The sequence below is a fragment of the Pavona decussata genome, unplaced genomic scaffold, assembly GCF_977016875.1.
Source record: "Pavona decussata unplaced genomic scaffold, jaPavDecu1.1 SCAFFOLD_384, whole genome shotgun sequence".
NCBI classification, from domain to species: domain Eukaryota; kingdom Metazoa; phylum Cnidaria; class Anthozoa; order Scleractinia; family Agariciidae; genus Pavona; species Pavona decussata.
Window position 1 is genome coordinate 327,809 of NW_028145757.1, and position 24,208 is coordinate 352,016.

Here is a 24,208-nt window from a genome sequence, read left to right on the forward strand (position 1 = left end):
CGTACCGTGACATTAACGAAACACCGAATGCCGCAGGCAAAGAAACGACGAGAAAAACAATACTTACTCCTAGCATACTTTATTTCTAGTGGGTGTAAACTTGAATTGTACGATTTACAGGCTTTCTACATACAGCGTGAATTATTTGGAATACATTAGAAATTCTGAACACATAGGATAGAGAAAACTCAGACTATCTAGTTTACTAAATATATCGGTGATTAAAATGACTATCTTTCGTCATTGGTGAATACTTGACGCTGTGCATCACGAATGCTGGAGATTCTGTGAATTCTTCTTCGAGTTCGGCGCCGACACATCCACAATGCATTGGCCAGCAGCAGCAATATTAGAACAACAAGCCACTGAAAAACAAGACGGTGAGAAAACGAAGTAAACATCGATAAACGATAGAAACAATTGCTGATATATGCGCAGGTCAACTCGTAAAAAGTAATAAATTAGTCAAAGTGTTGCTTCAAGAGTGTGACAATTGATGAAGACTGAATCGAGCCGCAAGGAACTATTCAAGAGGCAATGGTGTTAACCTGCAATCTGGTCCAATTTTGGTTTTGCTTGCTAAATTATCACCTACTCCTGAAGGGAGGATCATTTCGAGTAACAGCAAAAAGGTTCGTCGAAAAAAATATTCCGATCTGATTCTTGATACAGTGAATCACACGGACACTGGCAACCTCGTTCCCAGGGTGAGGACACTAGGAACGAGGTTCGGGGACACTGATTTGCTTCCTCGTCATTCTCCCAATGGGGGCTCACTCAGTTTAAAATTAGAAACGTTGCCATAGTAAACCCAATAGTCTGCGGTAACCCCTGTCTCCACGGCAACGAACCATCAAATCACCATCTTACCTCGATAACGCATGTCATAAGAGATTCTCGTCCCAACTGATACCATTTGGTTTGTTTATCCTGTACTGTGTCGATTACGAACGATATTATTAAGAGGACTGCAATTCCTGGATCAACAAAGCTGAAAAATAACGGATAACACAAACTGATTTGCGACAAATTATGGCGACTTTGTTATGAGTAATCACTTCTGGCGCTTCACAACAAACTTCCACTTAACGAATTCAAGTCATTTTTTGTGCCTTTGTCCTCTTTTCAATCACACTAACATTTTTGAGATCGAGAAACTACTCATGCATCTTTTGAGGAAAACTAAGCAATCGCCAAAAATTCATAAGGCCTGCACCTTTTCTAAGCTCTATTTTCACTAAACCCAGATAACCTAAAGCTCCATTGTTTTATGTGTCTAGGAGCATTGTTCTGTTGTTCGTTCTTTTGTCCTCACGACCAATAATTAACAATTATTCACCGAAGTGGAGGTGAATAGTGATGGACAAATATCCATCACTTTCACCAACACTGAGGTGAATAATTGTTTTAGTATATACCACACAAGCTGAATAACTAGCGGACCAAAAAATTATTCTGACAATATGCCGACAAATGGTATGAACTTTTAAAACCTCGCGCGCCACGCGCTAAGCGATTTCTTATGGACACAAGTATTCAAATCAACAATATTATTTACGTTTATAGAGCGGTTTTCATTTGAGTGTCGTAAAACCAAACCCAACATCACCTTAAATGGTCAACCAAAACTGACATAAACAGTACAATGAACCAATCAGAACGCAAAGGAAATACATGAAACCGCCCCGAAGCGCGGGAAACTGAGCGTGCGGCAAGTCACGATTGATGTTGGATTTCTTTCTTATTGGTCGAGAAAAGGGTGCGAGATTTGCTAACCAATCACAGAGCAAAACCAATGAAAACGCAAATTACTCTGGATACTCAATTGGAAACTGCTCTGTAAGTAAGAGATAAATACCGAGAACGGAGGTATTAATCCATATACATCCCGAAGGGGACAAACGCCGGCTAATTAGTACCGTCACACTAAGGTGAGAAACGGCGAACAATAGAAGCAACCTGATGTGTGCGTTTCTCGCAGTACTGCTAATGTAAATGAGGGATTTATCTGTATAAATCCCTCGTTTCAGTTAGTTTAATATTCATGAAGGATGTAAGTTAAATAAAGGATGTTGAATAACAAAAGAAAATGTGTGATTCATGAAATAAGCGAGTTAAGTAACCTACTTTATAATGTAATCCCAAATTCTTGGTAGAGTCCAGTCTTCTAGTCCAAACTAAACCATAGAAAAGAATTTAAAGATGGTAGAGTTAAAAAAATTCTAGCTCTAGATGAAGAAATCCGGAAGTGTAATCAAATGTAAACTAATGAGCAGTACTTTATTGCGGTGTAGTTTATTATGTTATCCACGCCGGTGTCAACTTTCGAGTCCGTGGATGACATCCTAATGTATGACCATTCAAATTTATGAAAGCTACATAGTGAGACTGGGAAAGAGATGCCCAACAGGCGAACGTGAGATATAACAACATACCTGATTTATTGTATCGCTGCGAAATTTTGAAGCTCCATAACGGATTGGAATAGATATCGTCAGCACACCTGCTAAGACCTGAGCAAACGCCCAGACAAAGTCCTGTGGTAATGAGTAGATAATGTAATAAGGCCACAGAACCTCTAAATTTCCAAAGCTGAGATAGGAGTGTAAATGGAAGAGGAATCTACATTGCCCAAATGGAAAATGTCAAGAACAAACGGATTTTTTTAAAAAGAAGTCCAAAATTCTCAGAGAGAATTTACAAACGGAAAATGGGTATACAACTGCGCGTCTATCTCTATCTCTCTCTCACCTGATTAACTAAGATGTCGAGATTCAATGCTGACGGGATACCAAAGCAAAATACTCCAAGAAGCACAAGAGGGAGACCAAACTTCCGAGGAACTGTAACGAACGCAAAAATATAAAACAACAATCATTTTAATAATAAAATCTCTCTCTGATACTGAACCAGTCTGAATTTCCGCTGACCTCCTGTGGGCGCAGATGAGAGAGAGTGTGCCCAATAAGGTACATTTACATAATTTTGCGCCCCTACTAAAATGTTTTAGGTTGATGCTCCATTTCTCCCACTTAAATGCTCGGCCTTCCAAAGATATTTCAGTAAATGCTCGGATAATGCTCATAATACGGATGTTTATTCTATCACTTCTGTCGATTTAAACAGGGTTTTTACTACACTGAAAAACAACGTGTCAGTGAAATAACAGCGACGTAAAGTTAGAGCAGAAAACCATCCAAACTTAATCGTCTTTGACTCCAAAAACTTACGTAACTCACCTCTCCTCATTCTCTACTAAGCTATTAGATAGAGCACGGCTGCCTTGGCGTTTGAATTCTTAAAACCTTGATCGAGTACCACTTAACATTTTCTTTTACATTATTTAAACACGATAAGTATTTGAGCTTTGCAGCTCGTGGGGTCGTGTGTAACTAACTTACTGACTGACTGACTGACTGACTAAATAAATAAATAAATAAATAAATAAATAAATAAATAAATAAATAATAATTACAAAATAAGACTTAAAAATTTACAATCTAAGGTCTAATCTAGTTTAAATAAAAATTTACAGCTAATAATTTACCTAATTGTTGATTTTCTCTTTAAAAAAATATGCTTTACACAAATTAAAAAAAATGTATATCAAAGTGCGGCTGACGCTTGAAACGAAAAAGAACTTATGTTTGACTGTATCAACAGAGTTCAGATACTGAAGGTAATTAGGCTACCGTAAAGAGATTCCAGAGTTGATGTTTTCGAGTGTTAGCCCTTCATCAGAGCGAATGACGAAGGTCTAACGCTCGAGACGTCAGCCCTGGAATCTCTTTACGGTGATCAAATTACCTTCAGTATCTGAACTCTGTTGATAAAATTCATTTCCAACCCCGACCCACGCAGCACCACAATTTCTTTCGAAACTAACTCCATTATACTGAAATGAACTTACTCCGCATTTCTTCCAGTGTGTGTACCGGTAATTCAAGCATAGCTACAAGCGAACTAATACCAGCCAGAGATAAGCACAAGAAAAATAAGCATGACAGTACACGACCAGGGACCCCAAGCTCTTCGTAGAGCACAGGCATCCTGAAATAAAACCACAAAAGATATAAAAAAAAAAACTGGAAAATTTTGTCACATATAAGCTTATTCCACTGTCTTAGCGTTCTATGCGATTTGTGGAAGAAATAATGGTTCCTTTCAACATATTCTTCAAATTGTCAGAAATTTACACGACTAATTTAACCGCCAGAAATGTCTTTGACCAATTGCTTCTTATGAGTAATGGTGATGGCCCTTAAAATCTGTTGCAACGTGCATCGTAACCTGAAAGTAGCGTTTTGTAATAACACGCGAGTCCTGATTGAAGGTCAAATATCAACTAACCATTGCATTTTACACTACGGTAACTCATATAACTGTAAATGGTTTGAACCCAGGAGTCATGTCATAAGTACGTAAATTATGATCATCCGGATGGGTGTAGTCCTGAGAAGGATTGTTTGAGGTGACATTGACTGACGTTTCGACAAGTCACCGTCAGAGTCAAGTAAATTGTGAACGTCACTGAGTGGATGGTATAAATATGTCTGGTTGTTGACCTGATTGGCCAACGAAGTCGAGATGTTATTGGTCGTTCGTCAGTTAAGGTGTGATGTTTTTGGCTGTGAAGACTGTAGAAAGTGATTGGTGCGTTTCGATCCGTCTTTTGCAAGTCAAAAGCCCGTTGGTCTATTGTTAGTAAAGTTGTCCGATTGTTTGTCTGTTTTGTTGATGTTGATGTTATCAATAACCAACGATAACCAACGGAACCTTGAAAATAGAAACAGACGAAATGGGTCGATATCCACAGACCGCAAAGCCAAAAACGTCATTTTTAGCTAGCTGAACTAAACTGCTGTGTTTGATGAACGTGTTCTTTAGTAATCGACGTCGGGCAAAACACAACATTTGGACAATTGACCGCAGTAAGTGCCCTCAAGATGCCTTGTGTGCCACTGAAGCACAACAAGGATGTGTAGCGGCAACTAATTTCCTTGTATTAAACCTCAAACCTGCGTAACGCAATGACGAAGTTTTCCCGTGGTGGAACTGCAGCAATGATCGTTAAATCCGCAACAGGAAAGGGTTTTACGAGGGGTATCTGCTTAGAATGTAACCATGGTAACCACATACCAAAGGAAAGTGAGTCCTGTATTGGCGTATCCATCGTTTTTGAGTAAACTGGTGATATTAGCTTGATCAGCGCCTTCTTTGATTTTCGTAGAAAAGACCGTGGAATATAGCATTATGGCAGACAACAAGCTGCAAAAAACGACACATCAAAGGTAATTCAAACAAACCTAATTGCTGCTAGTAATTATTTAAGGAGTCGGAGATGCACAGTGTGGCTGACAGTACAAGGTGACGTTCCAAGCAATTTATCACACAATGGTGGAGTATATTAAACTCAAGCTTAAGGAATACATTACAGGTGATTCTGTTTCGCAGTTTAAAAATTTCAGGAAATGCCTAAAAGCAATTTGTTGTGGCTGGATGATGAATGAAGGATACAATTACTGTTAATGATTGTGTCCACCTTATTAAGTTGTTACATGCGGGGAGAACAAGTCCTAATTTGACCACACTATTTCTCCTTGTCATGAACGTTGCATATGTCAAAAATAAACCCGCACCAGCACCTAGAAGAAAAGGAAAATAAAACACTCATTAAATCAAGAGGAAAAGCTAGTGTCCGACATAAGATTCCCAATGTAGAGAAGATTACACCGCAATTCACAATTTTTTTTTAAATTTCCGAGGTGATGTGTAAGTAAAATACTGTTCTTATAGGCCGCGCTCACCGTATTTGTAATTTTCTTTTATAGTCGCTCGGATCTCACCTGTGTCCCAAGCATTTTGGGAAGCTGCATCTACCCACAGTCTTAGGTTTTTCAATTCATCTGACGAAAGAGAAAAGGAAACACATGGTTCCAAAGCTGCAAATTACATTAATACTGAGGAATAGTCTGTCTAAAAACTTTATTCAACAACAGTTGAGACTTATATTTGGTGTGTAAAATAAACTGAGTGTGGTTTGCAACGCGGTTTCTCCAGAAAAAACAAGAGACAACCCTGTGAGTGAGGATGGGAGGGGGTGGGGGTCCCCGGCGGGGGTACTCTGGGTCAAAAGTGACGGGGAGGTGGAAAGGATTTTTTGGGGGTTTGAAATTCACGATTTCGGGATTTTTTTGGTAGAAAATTTTGGTTAGTATTTTTTGGTAGTTTCATTTTACCATCTGGATTTTTGGGGTATTCAAAAGAAAAAAAAAATGGCGAGATTCGCAATAAAAATAGACTGCAAAACAGTCATTTTTTCTCTTACAAAGGCGCGAAGCGCCGTAAGCGTGGATTCGCGCGCGCGAAGCGCGAGCGCGAGCCTCACACGCCCGCAGGGCGTGTGAGGCGATAAAAAACGACTGTCGGCTTTCCATACAACGAATTCGTTCTGACTCGGATATCACTGAGGTGCGAAAATTCGCTGACAGCTCCGCCCACATTTAAATATGATACACTCGATGGGTTTATTTATTTTTTATTTTTAATTTAAGCGTGTTCGGCTTTTAACCGAAATGTTGGTGGAAGTGTTCTGTTTTTAAATATGGATCAAACAACACCAAAGAAACCTGCTTCTCGACGTGGAAGAAAGTCGAAGGAAGCGACCACGGCGGATAATTGGAGATAGTGTGGTCGTTCTTTTAAAATTCAGTATGGGAATTTTAAAACCGGCTGAATATCCTCAGAAAACATGTTTGTTGAGCCCCGAAGAAACGGTAAAACGTTGCCGATGCTGGCGAAAGTAATTACAGTTGATCTCTCCCTTGAACTGGACGAAGGGAATTCTCTTGTGTCGAAAGTTGAACTAAGTTGATCTTATCTGCTCTTCTATGATGCTCTTTAGTGGGCAAATGACAATGATCGACGGCCGTTCGACCGAAGAAGCTGCTTTTGGGCTCGCGTTCTTCGCCAAAACAAACAGTTGATAAGTAAGACTTTTTCCAAAGCCTGTTGGTAACACACCAAAAACATCCCTTCCTCTGAGAAGCGACTCGACCGCTTCCTTTTGCTCTGATTTCAGAATAAATCACAAATCTCTTGCAAGCGCATCCAAATCCACGTCTTCCATTTTCAAGAGATCATTTGAGCGTGAAATTGACATAGGTTCGATTATCTCTGATGAGGTGCGATTGACATTATGTTGACAGGTAGCGTCATAATTCAACCAATGGGAATTTCCCGTTCGTACAGCAACGGGAAATTCGAACGAATTCGTTGTATGGATAGCCGACAGTCGTATTTTTCAGCGTCTCTCCCCAGTCCCACTCTCCGTTTTCACACTCGGTCCAGACCTTTCGATCGAAGACCGCGCGTACTCCTACGACAAACAAACGCAAAAAATACGACTGTTTTGCAGTCTACAATAAAAAAAATGATATGATACGTTAAGCGGAGGTTAAGCTACAAAAGTCGTTTTAATATTCACCGGTTGGCTCAAGTCCGAGGTATTTTTTGGGAATTAACTTAAGACTCCATTTGCATCTCCCCATCACTTTTAACCCGAAGTATCCCCCCCCCCCTGGGATGGGGGTTAGGCAAGTTTACTTATGACGGGCAAGCAGTGATTTTCAGGGGCAAAAACAACAAAACAGGCATAGAGAAGACCTTTTTGTCAGCCAAAATACTTTTATTGATACGCTATAAACAATTTAGGCGATATTTGTTTGCAGAGTGGAGGATCTCTTTAAGTGAGGTGCATAATACTCACTTCGGCCTTATGCGCCTACTGGCGCGCCGAGAATTGATGATGATGATGATAATACTCACCCCAGTCAGGTGTAAAAAGGAAAGTGACTCCATGTGATGCGTACTCCAAGGCTAACGACCAATAAAAAGACACTACTAGCACTAGCAACAGCAGTGGCACAATGATAATGTTTACTCTTTCAATTGATGAGACTGATCTTGTCAGTGAGAGACTGGTGATTACCAGAGTTAGCAGGTGGAGTAGGACTGGCAGATACTTGTGATTCTGTAAAAAAAAAAAGGTACCAAAGGAGTGCATGTGCTAACACCTGCAAGGCAGTAAATGTTTAATCAGGGTTTTCATTTCAGGCTGGAGGCCAGATGAAAAGTTCGGTTGCTTGCTATATGATGTGACGATGATGATTCAGCCTTTGGTTCTAATGAGGGCCTTGATGGATAGACTAGTTTAATATTTGAGAGTTTTGAAACACAAAGTCCAAGGACACCAGCTCTACATGTATAGTATTCTACAGTTTTTCGTGGTTATTAGCCTGGTGGTTAAACTAAAACAGTTTTTTCGTGGTTATTAGCCTAGCTCCAGTTGTTCAAAGGCCGGATAACTTTATCCTGTGGATAAGTCACTATCAGACAGTTTCAATCTGTGCAAAGATTTCAGTATTTCCTCTTGTACAAGCAAATATGCACACTCTAACCACAGTTAAGTTTCGGAGTGTACGAAAACCTTGGACAACGTTTTACGGGAAGTATATTTTACACCCTGAATAGTGCCTTATCCAGCGGATAAAGTTATCCGGCCGTTGAACAACTGGGGCCTGGTGGTTAAAATAAAACAGTTTTTGGTGGTTATTAGCCCAGTGTTTAATTCGTGGTTATAAGCCTGGTGGTTAAAAATATAACACTGTTAAAGTTTTTCGTGGTTATTAATCCAGTGGTTAAACTAAAACAGTTTTTTGTGGTTATTAACATGGTGGTTAAAATAAAACCGTTTTTGGTCGTTATTAGCCCGGTGGTTACAATAAAACAGTTTTTGGTGGTTATTAGCCCAATGGTTAAAACAAAAAAGTTTTTGGTAGTTATTATCCCAGTGGTTAAAAAAAACAGTTTTTGGTGGTTATTGGCCCAATGGTTAAGATAAAACAGTTTTTGGTGGTTATTAGCCCAGTTTATAAAATAAAACAGTTTTTGGTGGTTATAAGCCTGGTGGTTAAAAATATAACACTGTTAAAGTTTTTCGTGGTTATTAGCCCAGTTGTTAAACTAAAACAGTTTTTTGTGGTTGGTTCAGTCTAATTTAAATCGGATTATTGTTCTGCAAAAAAAGATCATTAGAATAATATCAAAAGTTTCTTTTGATGCTCATACCGGTGTTCTTTTTAAAGAACAGGAGATTTTAAAATTCTCTGACATTTATTTATACCAAATAGGTAAATTTATGTATCTTTTTAAAAGAAGCTTACTACCAAATTATTTTCGTGATATGTTTACTCTTGCAAGTCAAATACATTCTTATAAAACAAGAAATTCCAACCTTTTCTATATACCTTATTGTCGAACTAATCTTCGAAAATTCTCAATTCGGTTTCAAGGTCCTTCGTTTTTCAACTCGCTAAGTCGTGAAATTCAAAACAGTGAAACTATCAGTTTGTTTGGCAAAAGACTTAAAAAATTCCTTCTATCTAAGTTAAATTGACTCTTTGTTGAGCTACACACCTTTTCTTTTTTTTCTTCCTTTCCTTTTTTTTTTTTTTTTTTTTTTCTTCTTTTAAAAAAAAAAAATTAATTGCAAATTTCAATCAGTACCCTTAACTTCTATGTTTTATCCATGGGTTCTAGGAAGCCTATAGCTAATAAGCCCCCGGCTTCTATATAGGCTTCCTAGCCTTTAACACATTTAATATTGTAAATAGTCAAGTATGAATATTGTAATAGTAAGAATATTGTGTGTCGTCCATAATGTATTTATGTTGTATTTTTTTGTTAATGGCAAATAAAATCGAATTCAATGAATTGAATTAGTTAAAATAAAACCGTTTTTGGTGGTTATTAGCCCAGTGGTTAAAATCAAACAGTTATTGGTGGTTATTAGCCCAATGGTTAAAATAAAAAAGTTTTTGGTAGTTATTATCCCAGTGGTTAAAATAAAACAGTTTTTGGTGGTTATTAGCCAAATGGTTTAAATAAAACAGTTTTTGGTGGTTATTATCCCCGTGGTTAAAATACAACAGTTTTTGGTGGTTATTAGCCCAGTGGTTAAAAAAAAAAACAGTTTTTGGTGGTTATTAGCCCGGTGGTTAAAATAAAACAGTTTTTGGTGGTTATAAACACAATGGTTAAAATAAAACAGTTTTTGGTGGTTATTAGCCCAGTGGTTAAAATAAAACAGTTTTTGGTGGTTATTAGCCAAATAGTTAAAATAAAACAGTTTTTGGTGGTTATTAGCCCGGTGGTTAAAATAAAACAGTTTTTGGTGGTTATTATTCCTGTGGTTCAAATACAACAGTTTTTGGTGGTTACTAGCCCAATGGTTAAAATAAAACAGTTTTTAGTGGTTATTATCCCTGTGGTTAAAATAAAACAGTTTTTGGTGGTTATTAGGCCGGTGATTAAATTAAAACAGTTTTTCCTGGTTATTAGCCCGATGGTTAAAATAAAAAAGTTTTTGGTGGTTATTAGCCCAATGGTTAAAATAAAACAGTTTTTGGTAATTATTAGCCGGGTGGTTAAAATAAAACAGTTTTTCGTGGTTGTTAGCCCAGTGGTTAAAATCAAACAGTTTTGGGTGGTTATTAGCCCAATGGTTAAAATAAAACAGTTTTGGGTGGTTATTAGCGCAATCGTTTAAATAAAACAGTTTTTGGTGGTTATTATCCCAGTGGTTAAAATAAAACAGTTTTTAGTGGTTATTAGCCCAATGGTTAAAATAAAAAAGTTTCTGGTGGTTATTAGCACGGTGGTTAAAATAAACAGCTTTTGGTGGTTATTAGCCTGGTGGTTAAAATAAAACAGTTTTTGGTGGTTATTAGCCCAGTGGTTAAAATAAAACAGTTTTTGGTGGTTATTAGCCCGGTGGTTAAAATAAAACAGTTTTTGGTGGTTATTATCCCGGTGGTTAAAATAAAACAGTTTTTGGTGGTTATTAGCCCGGTGATTAAAATATAACAGTTTTTGGTGGTTATTACCCCAATGGTCAAAATAAAACAGTTTTTGGCGGTTATTAGCCCGGTGGTTTAAATAAAACAGTTTTTGGTGGTTATTAGCCCGGTGGTTAAAATAAAACAGTTTTTCGTGGTTATTAGCCCGGTGGTTAAAATATAACAGTTTTGGGTGGTTATTAGCCCAATCGTTTAAATAAAACAGTTTTTGGTGGTTATTATCCCAGTGGTTAAAATAAAACAGTTTTTGGTGGTTATTAGCCCAATGGTTAACAAAAAAAAGTTTTTGGTGGTTATAAGCCCAATTGTTAAAATAAAACAGTTTTTGGTGGTTATTATCCCGGTGGTTAAAATAAAACAGTTTTTGGTGGTTATTACCCTGGTGGTTAAAATAAAACAATTTTTGGTGGTTATTAGCCCGGTGGTTAAAATAAAACAGTTTTTGGTGGTTATTATCCCAGTGGTTAAAATAAAACAGTTTTTGGTGATTATTAGCCCGGTGGTTAAAATAAAACAGTTTTTGGTGGTTATTACCCCAATGGTCAAAATAAAACAGTTTTTGGCGGTTATTAGCCCGGTGGTTTAAATAAAACAGTTTTTGGTGGTTATTAGCCCGGTGGTTAAAATAAAACAGTTTTTCGTGGTTATTAGCCCGGTGGTTAAAATATAACAGTTTTGGGTGGTTATTAGCCCAATCGTTTAAATAAAACAGTTTTTGGTGGTTATTATCCCAGTGGTTAAAATAAAACAGTTTTTGGTGGTTATTAGCCCAATGGTTAACAAAAAAAAGTTTTTGGCGGTTATAAGCCCAATTGTTAAAATAAAACAGTTTTTGGTGGTTATTATCCCGGTGGTTAAAATAAAACAGTTTTTGGTGGTTATTACCCTGGTGGTTAAAATAAAACAATTTTTGGTGGTTATTAGCCCGGTGGTTAAAATAAAACAGTTTTTGGTGGTTATTATCCCAGTGGTTAAAATAAAACAGTTTTTGGTGATTATTAGCCCGGTGGTTAAAATAAAACAGTTTTTGGTGGTTATTAGCCCAATGGTTAACATAAAAAAGTTTTTGGTGGTTATTATCTCGGTGGTTAAAATAAAACAGTTTTTGGTGGTTATTAGCCCGTTGGTTAAAAAAAACAGCTTTTGGTGGTTATTACCCCAATGGTCAAAATAAAACAGTTTTTGGCGGTTATTAGCCCGGTGGTTAAAACAAAACAGTTTTTGGTGGTTATTAGCCCGGTGGTTAAAATAAAACAGTTTTTCGTGGTTACTAGCCCGGTGGTTAAAATATAACAGTTTTGGGTGGTTATTAGGACAATTGTTAAAATAAAACAGTTTTTGGTGGTTATTACCCCAATGGTCAAAATAAAACAGTTTTTGGCGGTTATTAGCGCTGTGGTTAAAATAAAACAGTTTTTGGTGGTTATTAGCCCGGTGGTTAAAATAAAACAGTTTTTCGTGGTAATTAGCCCGGTGGTTAAAATATAACAGTTTTGGGTGGTTATTAGCCCAATCGTTTAAATAAAACAGTTTTTGGTGGTTATTATCCCAGTGGTTAAAATAAAACAGTTTTTGGTGGTTATTAGCCCAATGGTTAACATGAAAAAGTTCTTGGTGGTTATTAGCCCAATTGTTAAAATAAAACAGTTTTTGGTGGTTATCAACACAATGGTTAAAATAACACAGTTTTTGGTGGTTATTAGCCCGGTGGTTAAAATAAAACAGTTTTTGGTGGTTATTAGCCCGGTGGTTAAAGTAAAACAGTTTTTGGCGGTTATAAGGCCGGTGGTTAAACCAAAACAGTTTTTCGTGGTTGTTAGACCGGTGGTTAAAATATAACAGTTTTGGGTGGTTATTAGCCCAATTGTTAAAATAAAACAGTTTTTGGTGGTTATCAACACAATGGTTAAAATAACACAGTTTTTGGTGGTTATTAGCCCGGTGGTTAAAATAAAACAGTTTTTGGTGGTTATTAGCCCAATGGTTAACATAAAAAAGTTTTTGGTGGTTATTAGCTCAATTGTTAAAATAAAACAGTTTTTGGTGGTTATCAACACATTGGTTAAAATAACACAGTTTTTGGTTGTTATTAGCCAGGTGGTTAAAATAAAACAGTTTTTGGTGGTTATTATTCCGGGAGTTAAAATAAAACAGTTTTTGGTGGTTATTACCCCAATGGTCAAAATAAAACAGTTTTTGGCGGTTATTAGCCTGGTGGTTAAAATAAAAGTTTTTGGTGGTTATTATCCCAGTGGTTAAAATAAAACAGTTTTTGGTGGTTATTAGCCCGGTGGTTAAAATAAAACAGTTTTTTGTGGTTATTAGCCCAATGGTTAACATAAAAAAGTTTTTGGTGGTTATTATCGCGGTGGTTAAAATAAAACAGTTTTTGGTGCTTATTAGCCTGTTGGTTAAAATAAAACAGCTTTTGGTGGTTATTACCCCAATGGTCAAAATAAAACAGTTTTTGCGGTTATTAGCCAGGTGGTTAAAACAAAACAGTTTTTGGTGGTTATTAGCCCGGTGGTTAAAATAAAACAGTTTTTCGTGGTTACTAGCCCGGTGGTTAAAATATAACAGTTTTGGGTGGTTATTAGCCCAATCGTTTAAATAAAACAGTTTTTGGTGGTTATTATCCCAGTGGTTAAAATAAAACAGTTTTTGGTGGTTATTAGCCCAAAGGTTAACATAAAAAAGTTTTTGGTGGTTATCAACACAATGGTTAAAATAACACAGTTTTTGGTGGTTATTATCCCGCTGGTTAAAATAAAACAGTTTTTGGTGGTTATTAGCCTAATGGTTTAAATAAAACAGTTTTTGGTGGTTATTATCTCGGTGGTTAAAATAAAACAGTTTTTGGTGGTTATTATCCCAGTGGTTAAAATAAAATAGTTTTTGGTGGTTATTAGCCCAATGGTTAACATAAAAAAGTTTTTGGTGGTTATTAGCCCAATTGTTAAAATAAAACAGTTTTTGGTGGTTATCAACACAATGGTTAAAATAACACAGTTTTTGGTGGTTATTAGCTCGGTGGTTAGAATAAAACAGTTTTTGGTGGTTATTATCCCGGTCGTTAGAATAAAACAATTTTTGGTGGTTATTAGCTCGGTGGTTAAAATAAAACAGTCCTTGTTGGTTATTACCCCAATGGTCAAAATAAAACAGTTTTTGGCGGTTATTAGCCTGATGGTTAAAATAAAACAGTTTTTGGTGGTTATTTGCCCGGTGGTTAAAATAAAACAGTTTTTGGTGGTTATTATTCCTGTGGTTCAAATACAACAGTTTTTGGTGGTTATTAGCCCAATGGTTAAAATAAAACAGTTTTTAGTGGTTATTATCCCTGTGGTTAAAATAAAACAGTTTTTGTTGGTTATTAGGCCGGTGGTTAAATTAAAACAGTTTTTCCTGGTTCTTAGCCCGGTGGTTAAAATAAAAAAGTTTTTGGTGGTTATTAGCCCAATGGTTAAAATAAAACAGTTTTTGGTAATTATTAGCCGGGTGGTTAAAATAAAACAGTTTTTCGTGGTTGTTAGCCCAGTGGTTAAAATCAAACAGTTTTGGGTGGTTATTAGCCCAATGGTTAAAATAAAACAGTTTTGGGTGGTTATTAGCGCAATCGTTTAAATAAAACAGTTTTTGGTGGTTATTATCCCAGTGGTTAAAATAAAACAGTTTTTAGTGGTTATTAGCCCAATGGTTAAAATAAAAAAGTTTCTGGTGGTTATTAGCACGGTGGTTAAAATAAACAGCTTTTGGTGGTTATTAGCCTGGTGGTTAAAATAAAACAGTTTTAGGTGGTTATTAGCCCTGTGGTTAAAATAAAACAGTTTTTGGTGGTTATTAGCCCGGTGGTTAAAATAAAACAGTTTTTGGTGGTTATTATCCCGGTGGTTAAAATAAAACAGTTTTTGGTGGTTATTAGCCCGGTGATTAAAATAAAACAGTTTTCGGTGGTTATTACCCCAATGGTCAAAATAAAACAGTTTTTGGCGGTTATTAGCCCGGTGGTTAAAATAAAACAGTTTTTGGTGGTTATTAGCCCGGTGGTTAAAATAAAACAGTTTTTCGTGGTTATTAGCCCGGTGGTTAAAATATAACAGTTTTGGGTGGTTATTAGCCCAATCGTTTAAATAAAACAGTTTTTGGTGGTTATTATCCCAGTGGTTAAAATAAAACAGTTTTTGGTGGTTATTAGCCCAATGGTTAACAAAAAAAAGTTTTTGGTGGTTATAAGCCCAATTGTTAAAATAAAACAGTTTTTGGTGGTTATTATCCCGGTGGTTAAAATAAAACAGTTTTTGGTGGTTATTACCCTGGTGGTTAAAATAAAACAATTTTTGTGGTTATTAGCCCGGTGGTTAAAATAAAACAGTTTTTGGTGGTTATTATCCCAGTGGTTAAAATAAAACAGTTTTTGGTGGTTATTAGCCCGGTGGTTAAAATAAAACAGTTTTTGGTGGTTATTAGCCCAATGGTTAACATAAAAAAGTTTTTGGTGGTTATTATCTCGGTAGTTAAAATAAAACACTTTTTGGTGGTTATTAGGCCGTTGGTTAAAAAAAACAGCTTTTGGTGGTTATTACCCCAATGGTCAAAATAAAACAGTTTTTGGTGGTTATTATCCCGGTCGTTAGAATAAAACAATTTTTGGTGGTTATTAGCTCGGTGGTTAAAATAAAACAGTCCTTGGTGGTTATTACCCCAATGGTCAAAATAAAACAGTTTTTGGCGGTTATTAGCCCGATGGTTAAAATAAAACAGTTTTTGGTGGTTATTTGCCTGGTGGTTAAAATAAAACAGTTTTTTCATGGTTATTAGCCCTGTGGTTAAAATATAACAGTTTTGGCTGGTTATTAGCCCCATCATTTAAATAAAACGGTTTTTGCTGGTTATTATCCCAGTGGTTAAAATAAAACAGTTTTTGGTGGTTATTAGCAAAATGGTAAACATAAAAAAGTTTTTGGTGGTTATTAGCCCAATTGTTAAAATAAAATAGTTTTTGGTGGTTATCAACACAATGGTTAAAATAAAACAGTTTTTGGTGGTTATTATCCCCATGGTTAAAATAAAACAGTTTTTGGTGGTTATTATCCCCGTGGTTAAATAAAAACAGTTTTTGGTGGTTATTAGCCCGGTGGTTAAAATAAAACAGTTTTTGGTGGCTATTACCCCAATGGTCAAAATAAAAAAGTTTTTGGCGGTTATTAGCCCTGTGGTTAAAATAAAACAGTTTTTGGTGGTTATTAGCCCGGTGGTTAAAATAAAACAGTTTTTCGTGGTTATTAGCCCGGTGGTTAAAATATAACAGTTTTGGGTGGTTATAAGCCCAATCATTTAACTAAAACAGTTTTTGGTGGTTATAATCCCAGTGGTTAAAATAAAACATTTTTTGGTGGTTATTAGCCCAATGGTTAACAAAAAAAAGTTTTTGGTGGTTATTAGCCCAATTGTTAAAATAAAACAGTTTTTGGTGGTTATTAACACAATGGTTAAAATAACACAGTTTTTGGTGGTTAATAGCCCGGGGCTTCAAATAAAACAGTTTTTGGTGGTTATTAACACAATGGTTAAAATAAAACAGTTTTTGGTGGTTATTAGCCCGGTGGTTAAAATAAAACAGTTTTTTGTGGTTATTAGCCCAATTGTTAAAATAAAACAGTTTTTGGTGGTTATTACCCCAATGGTCAAAATAAAACAGTTTTTGGCGGTTATTAGCCCTGTGGTTAAAATAAAACAGTGTTTGGTGGTTATTAGCACGGTGGTTAAAATAAAACAGTTTTTCGTGGTAATTAGCCCAGTGGTTAAAATATAACAGTTTTGGGTGGTTATTAGCCCAATCGTTTAAATAAAACAGTTTTTGGTGGTTATTATGCCAGTGGTTAAAATAAAACAGTTGTTGGTGGTTATCAGCCCAATGGTTAACATAAAAAAGTTTTTGGTGGTTATTAGCCCAATTGTTAAAATAAAACAGTTTTTGGTGGTTATCAACACATTGGTTAAAATAACACAGTTTTTGGTGGTTATTAACATGGTGGTTAAAATAAAACCGTTTTTGGTCGTTATTAGCCCGGTGGTTACAATAAAACAGTTTTTGGTGGTTATTAGCCCAATGGTTAAAACAAAAAAGTTTTTGGTAGTTATTATCCCAGTGGTTAAAAAAAACAGTTTTTGGTGGTTATTGGCCCAATGGTTAAGATAAAACAGTTTTTGGTGGTTATTAGCCCAGTTTATAAAATAAAACAGTTTTTGGTGGTTATAAGCCTGGTGGTTAAAAATATAACACTGTTAAAGTTTTTCGTGGTTATTAGCCCAGTTGTTAAACTAAAACAGTTTTTTGTGGTTGGTTCAGTCTAATTTAAATCGGATTATTGTTCCGCAAAAAAAGATCATTAGAATAATATCAAAAGTTTCTTTTGATGCTCATACCGGTGTTCTTTTTAAAGAACAGGAGATTTTAAAATTCTCTGACATTTATTTATACCAAATAGGTAAATTTATGTATCTTTTTAAAAGAAGCTTACTACCAAATTATTTTCGTGATATGTTTACTCTTGCAAGTCAAATACATTCTTATAAAACAAGAAATTCCAACCTTTTCTATATACCTTATTGTCGAACTAATCTTCGAAAATTCTCAATTCGGTTTCAAGGTCCTTCGTTTTTCAACTCGCTAAGTCGTGAAATTCAAAACAGTGAAACTATCAGTTTGTTTGGCAAAAGACTTAAAAAATTCCTTCTATCTAAGTTAAATTGACTCTTTGTTGAGCTACACACCTTTTCTTTTTTTTCTTCCTTTCCTTTTTTTTTTTTTTTTTTTTTTCTTCTTTTAAAAAAAAAAAATTAATTGCAAATTTCAATCAGTACCCTTAACTTCTATGTTTTATCCATGGGTTCTAGGAAGCCTATAGCTAATAAGCCCCCGGCTTCTATATAGGCTTCCTAGCCTTTAACACATTTAATATTGTAAATAGTCAAGTATGAATATTGTAATAGTAAGAATATTGTGTGTCGTCCATAATGTATTTATGTTGTATTTTTTTGTTAATGGCAAATAAAATCGAATTCAATGAATTGAATTAGTTAAAATAAAACCGTTTTTGGTGGTTATTAGCCCAGTGGTTAAAATCAAACAGTTATTGGTGGTTATTAGCCCAATGGTTAAAATAAAAAAGTTTTTGGTAGTTATTATCCCAGTGGTTAAAATAAAACAGTTTTTGGTGGTTATTAGCCAAATGGTTTAAATAAAACAGTTTTTGGTGGTTATTATCCCCGTGGTTAAAATACAACAGTTTTTGGTGGTTATTAGCCCAGTGGTTAAAAAAAAAAACAGTTTTTGGTGGTTATTAGCCCGGTGGTTAAAATAAAACAGTTTTTGGTGGTTATAAACACAATGGTTAAAATAAAACAGTTTTTGGTGGTTATTAGCCCAGTGGTTAAAATAAAACAGTTTTTGGTGGTTATTAGCCAAATAGTTAAAATAAAACAGTTTTTGGTGGTTATTAGCCCGGTGGTTAAAATAAAACAGTTTTTGGTGGTTATTATTCCTGTGGTTCAAATACAACAGTTTTTGGTGGTTACTAGCCCAATGGTTAAAATAAAACAGTTTTTAGTGGTTATTATCCCTGTGGTTAAAATAAAACAGTTTTTGGTGGTTATTAGGCCGGTGATTAAATTAAAACAGTTTTTCCTGGTTATTAGCCCGATGGTTAAAATAAAAAAGTTTTTGGTGGTTATTAGCCCAATGGTTAAAATAAAACAGTTTTTGGTAATTATTAGCCGGGTGGTTAAAATAAAACAGTTTTTCGTGGTTGTTAGCCCAGTGGTTAAAATCAAACAGTTTTGGGTGGTTATTAGCCCAATGGTTAAAATAAAACAGTTTTGGGTGGTTATTAGCGCAATCGTTTAAATAAAACAGTTTTTGGTGGTTATTATCCCAGTGGTTAAAATAAAACAGTTTTTAGTGGTTATTAGCCCAATGGTTAAAATAAAAAAGTTTCTGGTGGTTATTAGCACGGTGGTTAAAATAAACAGCTTTTGGTGGTTATTAGCCTGGTGGTTAAAATAAAACAGTTTTTGGTGGTTATTAGCCCAGTGGTTAAAATAAAACAGTTTTTGGTGGTTATTAGCCCGGTGGTTAAAATAAAACAGTTTTTGGTGGTTATTATCCCGGTGGTTAAAATAAAACAGTTTTTGGTGGTTATTAGCCCGGTGATTAAAATATAACAGTTTTTGGTGGTTATTACCCCAATGGTCAAAATAAAACAGTTTTTGGCGGTTATTAGCCCGGTGGTTTAAATAAAACAGTTTTTGGTGGTTATTAGCCCGGTGGTTAAAATAAAACAGTTTTTCGTGGTTATTAGCCCGGTGGTTAAAATATAACAGTTTTGGGTGGTTATTAGCCCAATCGTTTAAATAAAACAGTTTTTGGTGGTTATTATCCCAGTGGTTAAAATAAAACAGTTTTTGGTGGTTATTAGCCCAATGGTTAACAAAAAAAAGTTTTTGGTGGTTATAAGCCCAATTGTTAAAATAAAACAGTTTTTGGTGGTTATTATCCCGGTGGTTAAAATAAAACAGTTTTTGGTGGTTATTACCCTGGTGGTTAAAATAAAACAATTTTTGGTGGTTATTAGCCCGGTGGTTAAAATAAAACAGTTTTTGGTGGTTATTATCCCAGTGGTTAAAATAAAACAGTTTTTGGTGATTATTAGCCCGGTGGTTAAAATAAAACAGTTTTTGGTGGTTATTACCCCAATGGTCAAAATAAAACAGTTTTTGGCGGTTATTAGCCCGGTGGTTTAAATAAAACAGTTTTTGGTGGTTATTAGCCCGGTGGTTAAAATAAAACAGTTTTTCGTGGTTATTAGCCCGGTGGTTAAAATATAACAGTTTTGGGTGGTTATTAGCCCAATCGTTTAAATAAAACAGTTTTTGGTGGTTATTATCCCAGTGGTTAAAATAAAACAGTTTTTGGTGGTTATTAGCCCAATGGTTAACAAAAAAAAGTTTTTGGCGGTTATAAGCCCAATTGTTAAAATAAAACAGTTTTTGGTGGTTATTATCCCGGTGGTTAAAATAAAACAGTTTTTGGTGGTTATTACCCTGGTGGTTAAAATAAAACAATTTTTGGTGGTTATTAGCCCGGTGGTTAAAATAAAACAGTTTTTGGTGGTTATTATCCCAGTGGTTAAAATAAAACAGTTTTTGGTGATTATTAGCCCGGTGGTTAAAATAAAACAGTTTTTGGTGGTTATTAGCCCAATGGTTAACATAAAAAAGTTTTTGGTGGTTATTATCTCGGTGGTTAAAATAAAACAGTTTTTGGTGGTTATTAGCCCGTTGGTTAAAAAAAACAGCTTTTGGTGGTTATTACCCCAATGGTCAAAATAAAACAGTTTTTGGCGGTTATTAGCCCGGTGGTTAAAACAAAACAGTTTTTGGTGGTTATTAGCCCGGTGGTTAAAATAAAACAGTTTTTCGTGGTTACTAGCCCGGTGGTTAAAATATAACAGTTTTGGGTGGTTATTAGGACAATTGTTAAAATAAAACAGTTTTTGGTGGTTATTACCCCAATGGTCAAAATAAAACAGTTTTTGGCGGTTATTAGCGCTGTGGTTAAAATAAAACAGTTTTTGGTGGTTATTAGCCCGGTGGTTAAAATAAAACAGTTTTTCATGGTAATTAGCCCGGTGGTTGAAATATAACAGTTTTGGGTGGTTATTAGCCCAATCGTTTAAATAAAACAGTTTTTGGTGGTTATTATCCCAGTGGTTAAAATAAAACAGTTTTTGGTGGTTATTAGCCCAATGGTTAACATGAAAAAGTTCTTGGTGGTTATTAGCCCAATTGTTAAAATAAAACAGTTTTTGGTGGTTATCAACACAATGGTTAAAATAACACAGTTTTTGGTGGTTATTAGCCCGGTGGTTAAAATAAAACAGTTTTTGGTGGTTATTAGCCCGGTGGTTAAAGTAAAACAGTTTTTGGCGGTTATAAGGCCGGTGGTTAAACCAAAACAGTTTTTCGTGGTTGTTAGACCGGTGGTTAAAATATAACAGTTTTGGGTGGTTATTAGCCCAATTGTTAAAATAAAACAGTTTTTGGTGGTTATCAACACAATGGTTAAAATAACACAGTTTTTGGTGGTTATTAGCCCGGTGGTTAAAATAAAACAGTTTTTGGTGGTTATTAGCCCAATGGTTAACATAAAAAAGTTTTTGGTGGTTATTAGCTCAATTGTTAAAATAAAACAGTTTTTGGTGGTTATCAACACATTGGTTAAAATAACACAGTTTTTGGTTGTTATTAGCCAGGTGGTTAAAATAAAACAGTTTTTGGTGGTTATTATTCCGGGAGTTAAAATAAAACAGTTTTTGGTGGTTATTACCCCAATGGTCAAAATAAAACAGTTTTTGGCGGTTATTAGCCTGGTGGTTAAAATAAAAGTTTTTGGTGGTTATTATCCCAGTGGTTAAAATAAAACAGTTTTTGGTGGTTATTAGCCCGGTGGTTAAAATAAAACAGTTTTTTGTGGTTATTAGCCCAATGGTTAACATAAAAAAGTTTTTGGTGGTTATTATCGCGGTGGTTAAAATAAAACAGTTTTTGGTGCTTATTAGCCTGTTGGTTAAAATAAAACAGCTTTTGGTGGTTATTACCCCAATGGTCAAAATAAAACAGTTTTTGCGGTTATTAGCCAGGTGGTTAAAACAAAACAGTTTTTGGTGGTTATTAGCCCGGTGGTTAAAATAAAACAGTTTTTCGTGGTTACTAGCCCGGTGGTTAAAATATAACAGTTTTGGGTGGTTATTAGCCCAATCGTTTAAATAAAACAGTTTTTGGTGGTTATTATCCCAGTGGTTAAAATAAAACAGTTTTTGGTGGTTATTAGCCCAAAGGTTAACATAAAAAAGTTTTTGGTGGTTATCAACACAATGGTTAAAATAACACAGTTTTTGGTGGTTATTATCCCGCTGGTTAAAATAAAACAGTTTTTGGTGGTTATTAGCCTAATGGTTTAAATAAAACAGTTTTTGGTGGTTATTATCTCGGTGGTTAAAATAAAACAGTTTTTGGTGGTTATTATCCCAGTGGTTAAAATAAAATAGTTTTTGGTGGTTATTAGCCCAATGGTTAACATAAAAAAGTTTTTGGTGGTTATTAGCCCAATTGTTAAAATAAAACAGTTTTTGGTGGTTATCAACACAATGGTTAAAATAACACAGTTTTTGGTGGTTATTAGCTCGGTGGTTAGAATAAAACAGTTTTTGGTGGTTATTATCCCGGTCGTTAGAATAAAACAATTTTTGGTGGTTATTAGCTCGGTGGTTAAAATAAAACAGTCCTTGTTGGTTATTACCCCAATGGTCAAAATAAAACAGTTTTTGGCGGTTATTAGCCTGATGGTTAAAATAAAACAGTTTTTGGTGGTTATTTGCCCGGTGGTTAAAATAAAACAGTTTTTGGTGGTTATTATTCCTGTGGTTCAAATACAACAGTTTTTGGTGGTTATTAGCCCAATGGTTAAAATAAAACAGTTTTTAGTGGTTATTATCCCTGTGGTTAAAATAAAACAGTTTTTGTTGGTTATTAGGCCGGTGGTTAAATTAAAACAGTTTTTCCTGGTTCTTAGCCCGGTGGTTAAAATAAAAAAGTTTTTGGTGGTTATTAGCCCAATGGTTAAAATAAAACAGTTTTTGGTAATTATTAGCCGGGTGGTTAAAATAAAACAGTTTTTCGTGGTTGTTAGCCCAGTGGTTAAAATCAAACAGTTTTGGGTGGTTATTAGCCCAATGGTTAAAATAAAACAGTTTTGGGTGGTTATTAGCGCAATCGTTTAAATAAAACAGTTTTTGGTGGTTATTATCCCAGTGGTTAAAATAAAACAGTTTTTAGTGGTTATTAGCCCAATGGTTAAAATAAAAAAGTTTCTGGTGGTTATTAGCACGGTGGTTAAAATAAACAGCTTTTGGTGGTTATTAGCCTGGTGGTTAAAATAAAACAGTTTTAGGTGGTTATTAGCCCTGTGGTTAAAATAAAACAGTTTTTGGTGGTTATTAGCCCGGTGGTTAAAATAAAACAGTTTTTGGTGGTTATTATCCCGGTGGTTAAAATAAAACAGTTTTTGGTGGTTATTAGCCCGGTGATTAAAATAAAACAGTTTTCGGTGGTTATTACCCCAATGGTCAAAATAAAACAGTTTTTGGCGGTTATTAGCCCGGTGGTTAAAATAAAACAGTTTTTGGTGGTTATTAGCCCGGTGGTTAAAATAAAACAGTTTTTCGTGGTTATTAGCCCGGTGGTTAAAATATAACAGTTTTGGGTGGTTATTAGCCCAATCGTTTAAATAAAACAGTTTTTGGTGGTTATTATCCCAGTGGTTAAAATAAAACAGTTTTTGGTGGTTATTAGCCCAATGGTTAACAAAAAAAAGTTTTTGGTGGTTATAAGCCCAATTGTTAAAATAAAACAGTTTTTGGTGGTTATTATCCCGGTGGTTAAAATAAAACAGTTTTTGGTGGTTATTACCCTGGTGGTTAAAATAAAACAATTTTTGGTGGTTATTAGCCCGGTGGTTAAAATAAAACAGTTTTTGGTGGTTATTATCCCAGTGGTTAAAATAAAACAGTTTTTGGTGGTTATTAGCCCGGTGGTTAAAATAAAACAGTTTTTGGTGGTTATTAGCCCAATGGTTAACATAAAAAAGTTTTTGGTGGTTATTATCTCGGTAGTTAAAATAAAACACTTTTTGGTGGTTATTAGGCCGTTGGTTAAAAAAAACAGCTTTTGGTGGTTATTACCCCAATGGTCAAAATAAAACAGTTTTTGGTGGTTATTATCCCGGTCGTTAGAATAAAACAATTTTTGGTGGTTATTAGCTCGGTGGTTAAAATAAAACAGTCCTTGGTGGTTATTACCCCAATGGTCAAAATAAAACAGTTTTTGGCGGTTATTAGCCCGATGGTTAAAATAAAACAGTTTTTGGTGGTTATTTGCCTGGTGGTTAAAATAAAACAGTTTTTTCATGGTTATTAGCCCTGTGGTTAAAATATAACAGTTTTGGCTGGTTATTAGCCCCATCATTTAAATAAAACGGTTTTTGCTGGTTATTATCCCAGTGGTTAAAATAAAACAGTTTTTGGTGGTTATTAGCAAAATGGTAAACATAAAAAAGTTTTTGGTGGTTATTAGCCCAATTGTTAAAATAAAATAGTTTTTGGTGGTTATCAACACAATGGTTAAAATAAAACAGTTTTTGGTGGTTATTATCCCCATGGTTAAAATAAAAC

At 35.0% G+C, this 24,208-nt stretch overlaps 1 protein-coding gene across 1 annotated transcript in view; it reads right to left on the bottom strand.

The window, feature by feature from the left end:
- Nucleotides 1-62: 62 nt before the first annotated feature.
- Nucleotides 63-24,208, bottom strand: part of LOC146451777 (uncharacterized) — an 82,420-nt gene continuing 58,274 nt past the window's right edge. Inside the window, exons 5-14 of the mRNA XM_085098655.1 lie at nucleotides 7,828-8,032; nucleotides 5,847-5,906; nucleotides 5,543-5,645; nucleotides 5,140-5,268; nucleotides 3,911-4,050; nucleotides 2,752-2,843; nucleotides 2,436-2,537; nucleotides 2,128-2,177; nucleotides 871-991; nucleotides 63-365 (exon numbers count right to left, since the gene is read on the bottom strand). Of these exons, the coding sequence (XP_084954781.1) occupies nucleotides 231-365; nucleotides 871-991; nucleotides 2,128-2,177; nucleotides 2,436-2,537; nucleotides 2,752-2,843; nucleotides 3,911-4,050; nucleotides 5,140-5,268; nucleotides 5,543-5,645; nucleotides 5,847-5,906; nucleotides 7,828-8,032 (1,137 nt within the window). The 3' untranslated portion in view covers nucleotides 63-230. The remainder of the gene's footprint in view (nucleotides 366-870; nucleotides 992-2,127; nucleotides 2,178-2,435; nucleotides 2,538-2,751; nucleotides 2,844-3,910; nucleotides 4,051-5,139; nucleotides 5,269-5,542; nucleotides 5,646-5,846; nucleotides 5,907-7,827; nucleotides 8,033-24,208) is intronic.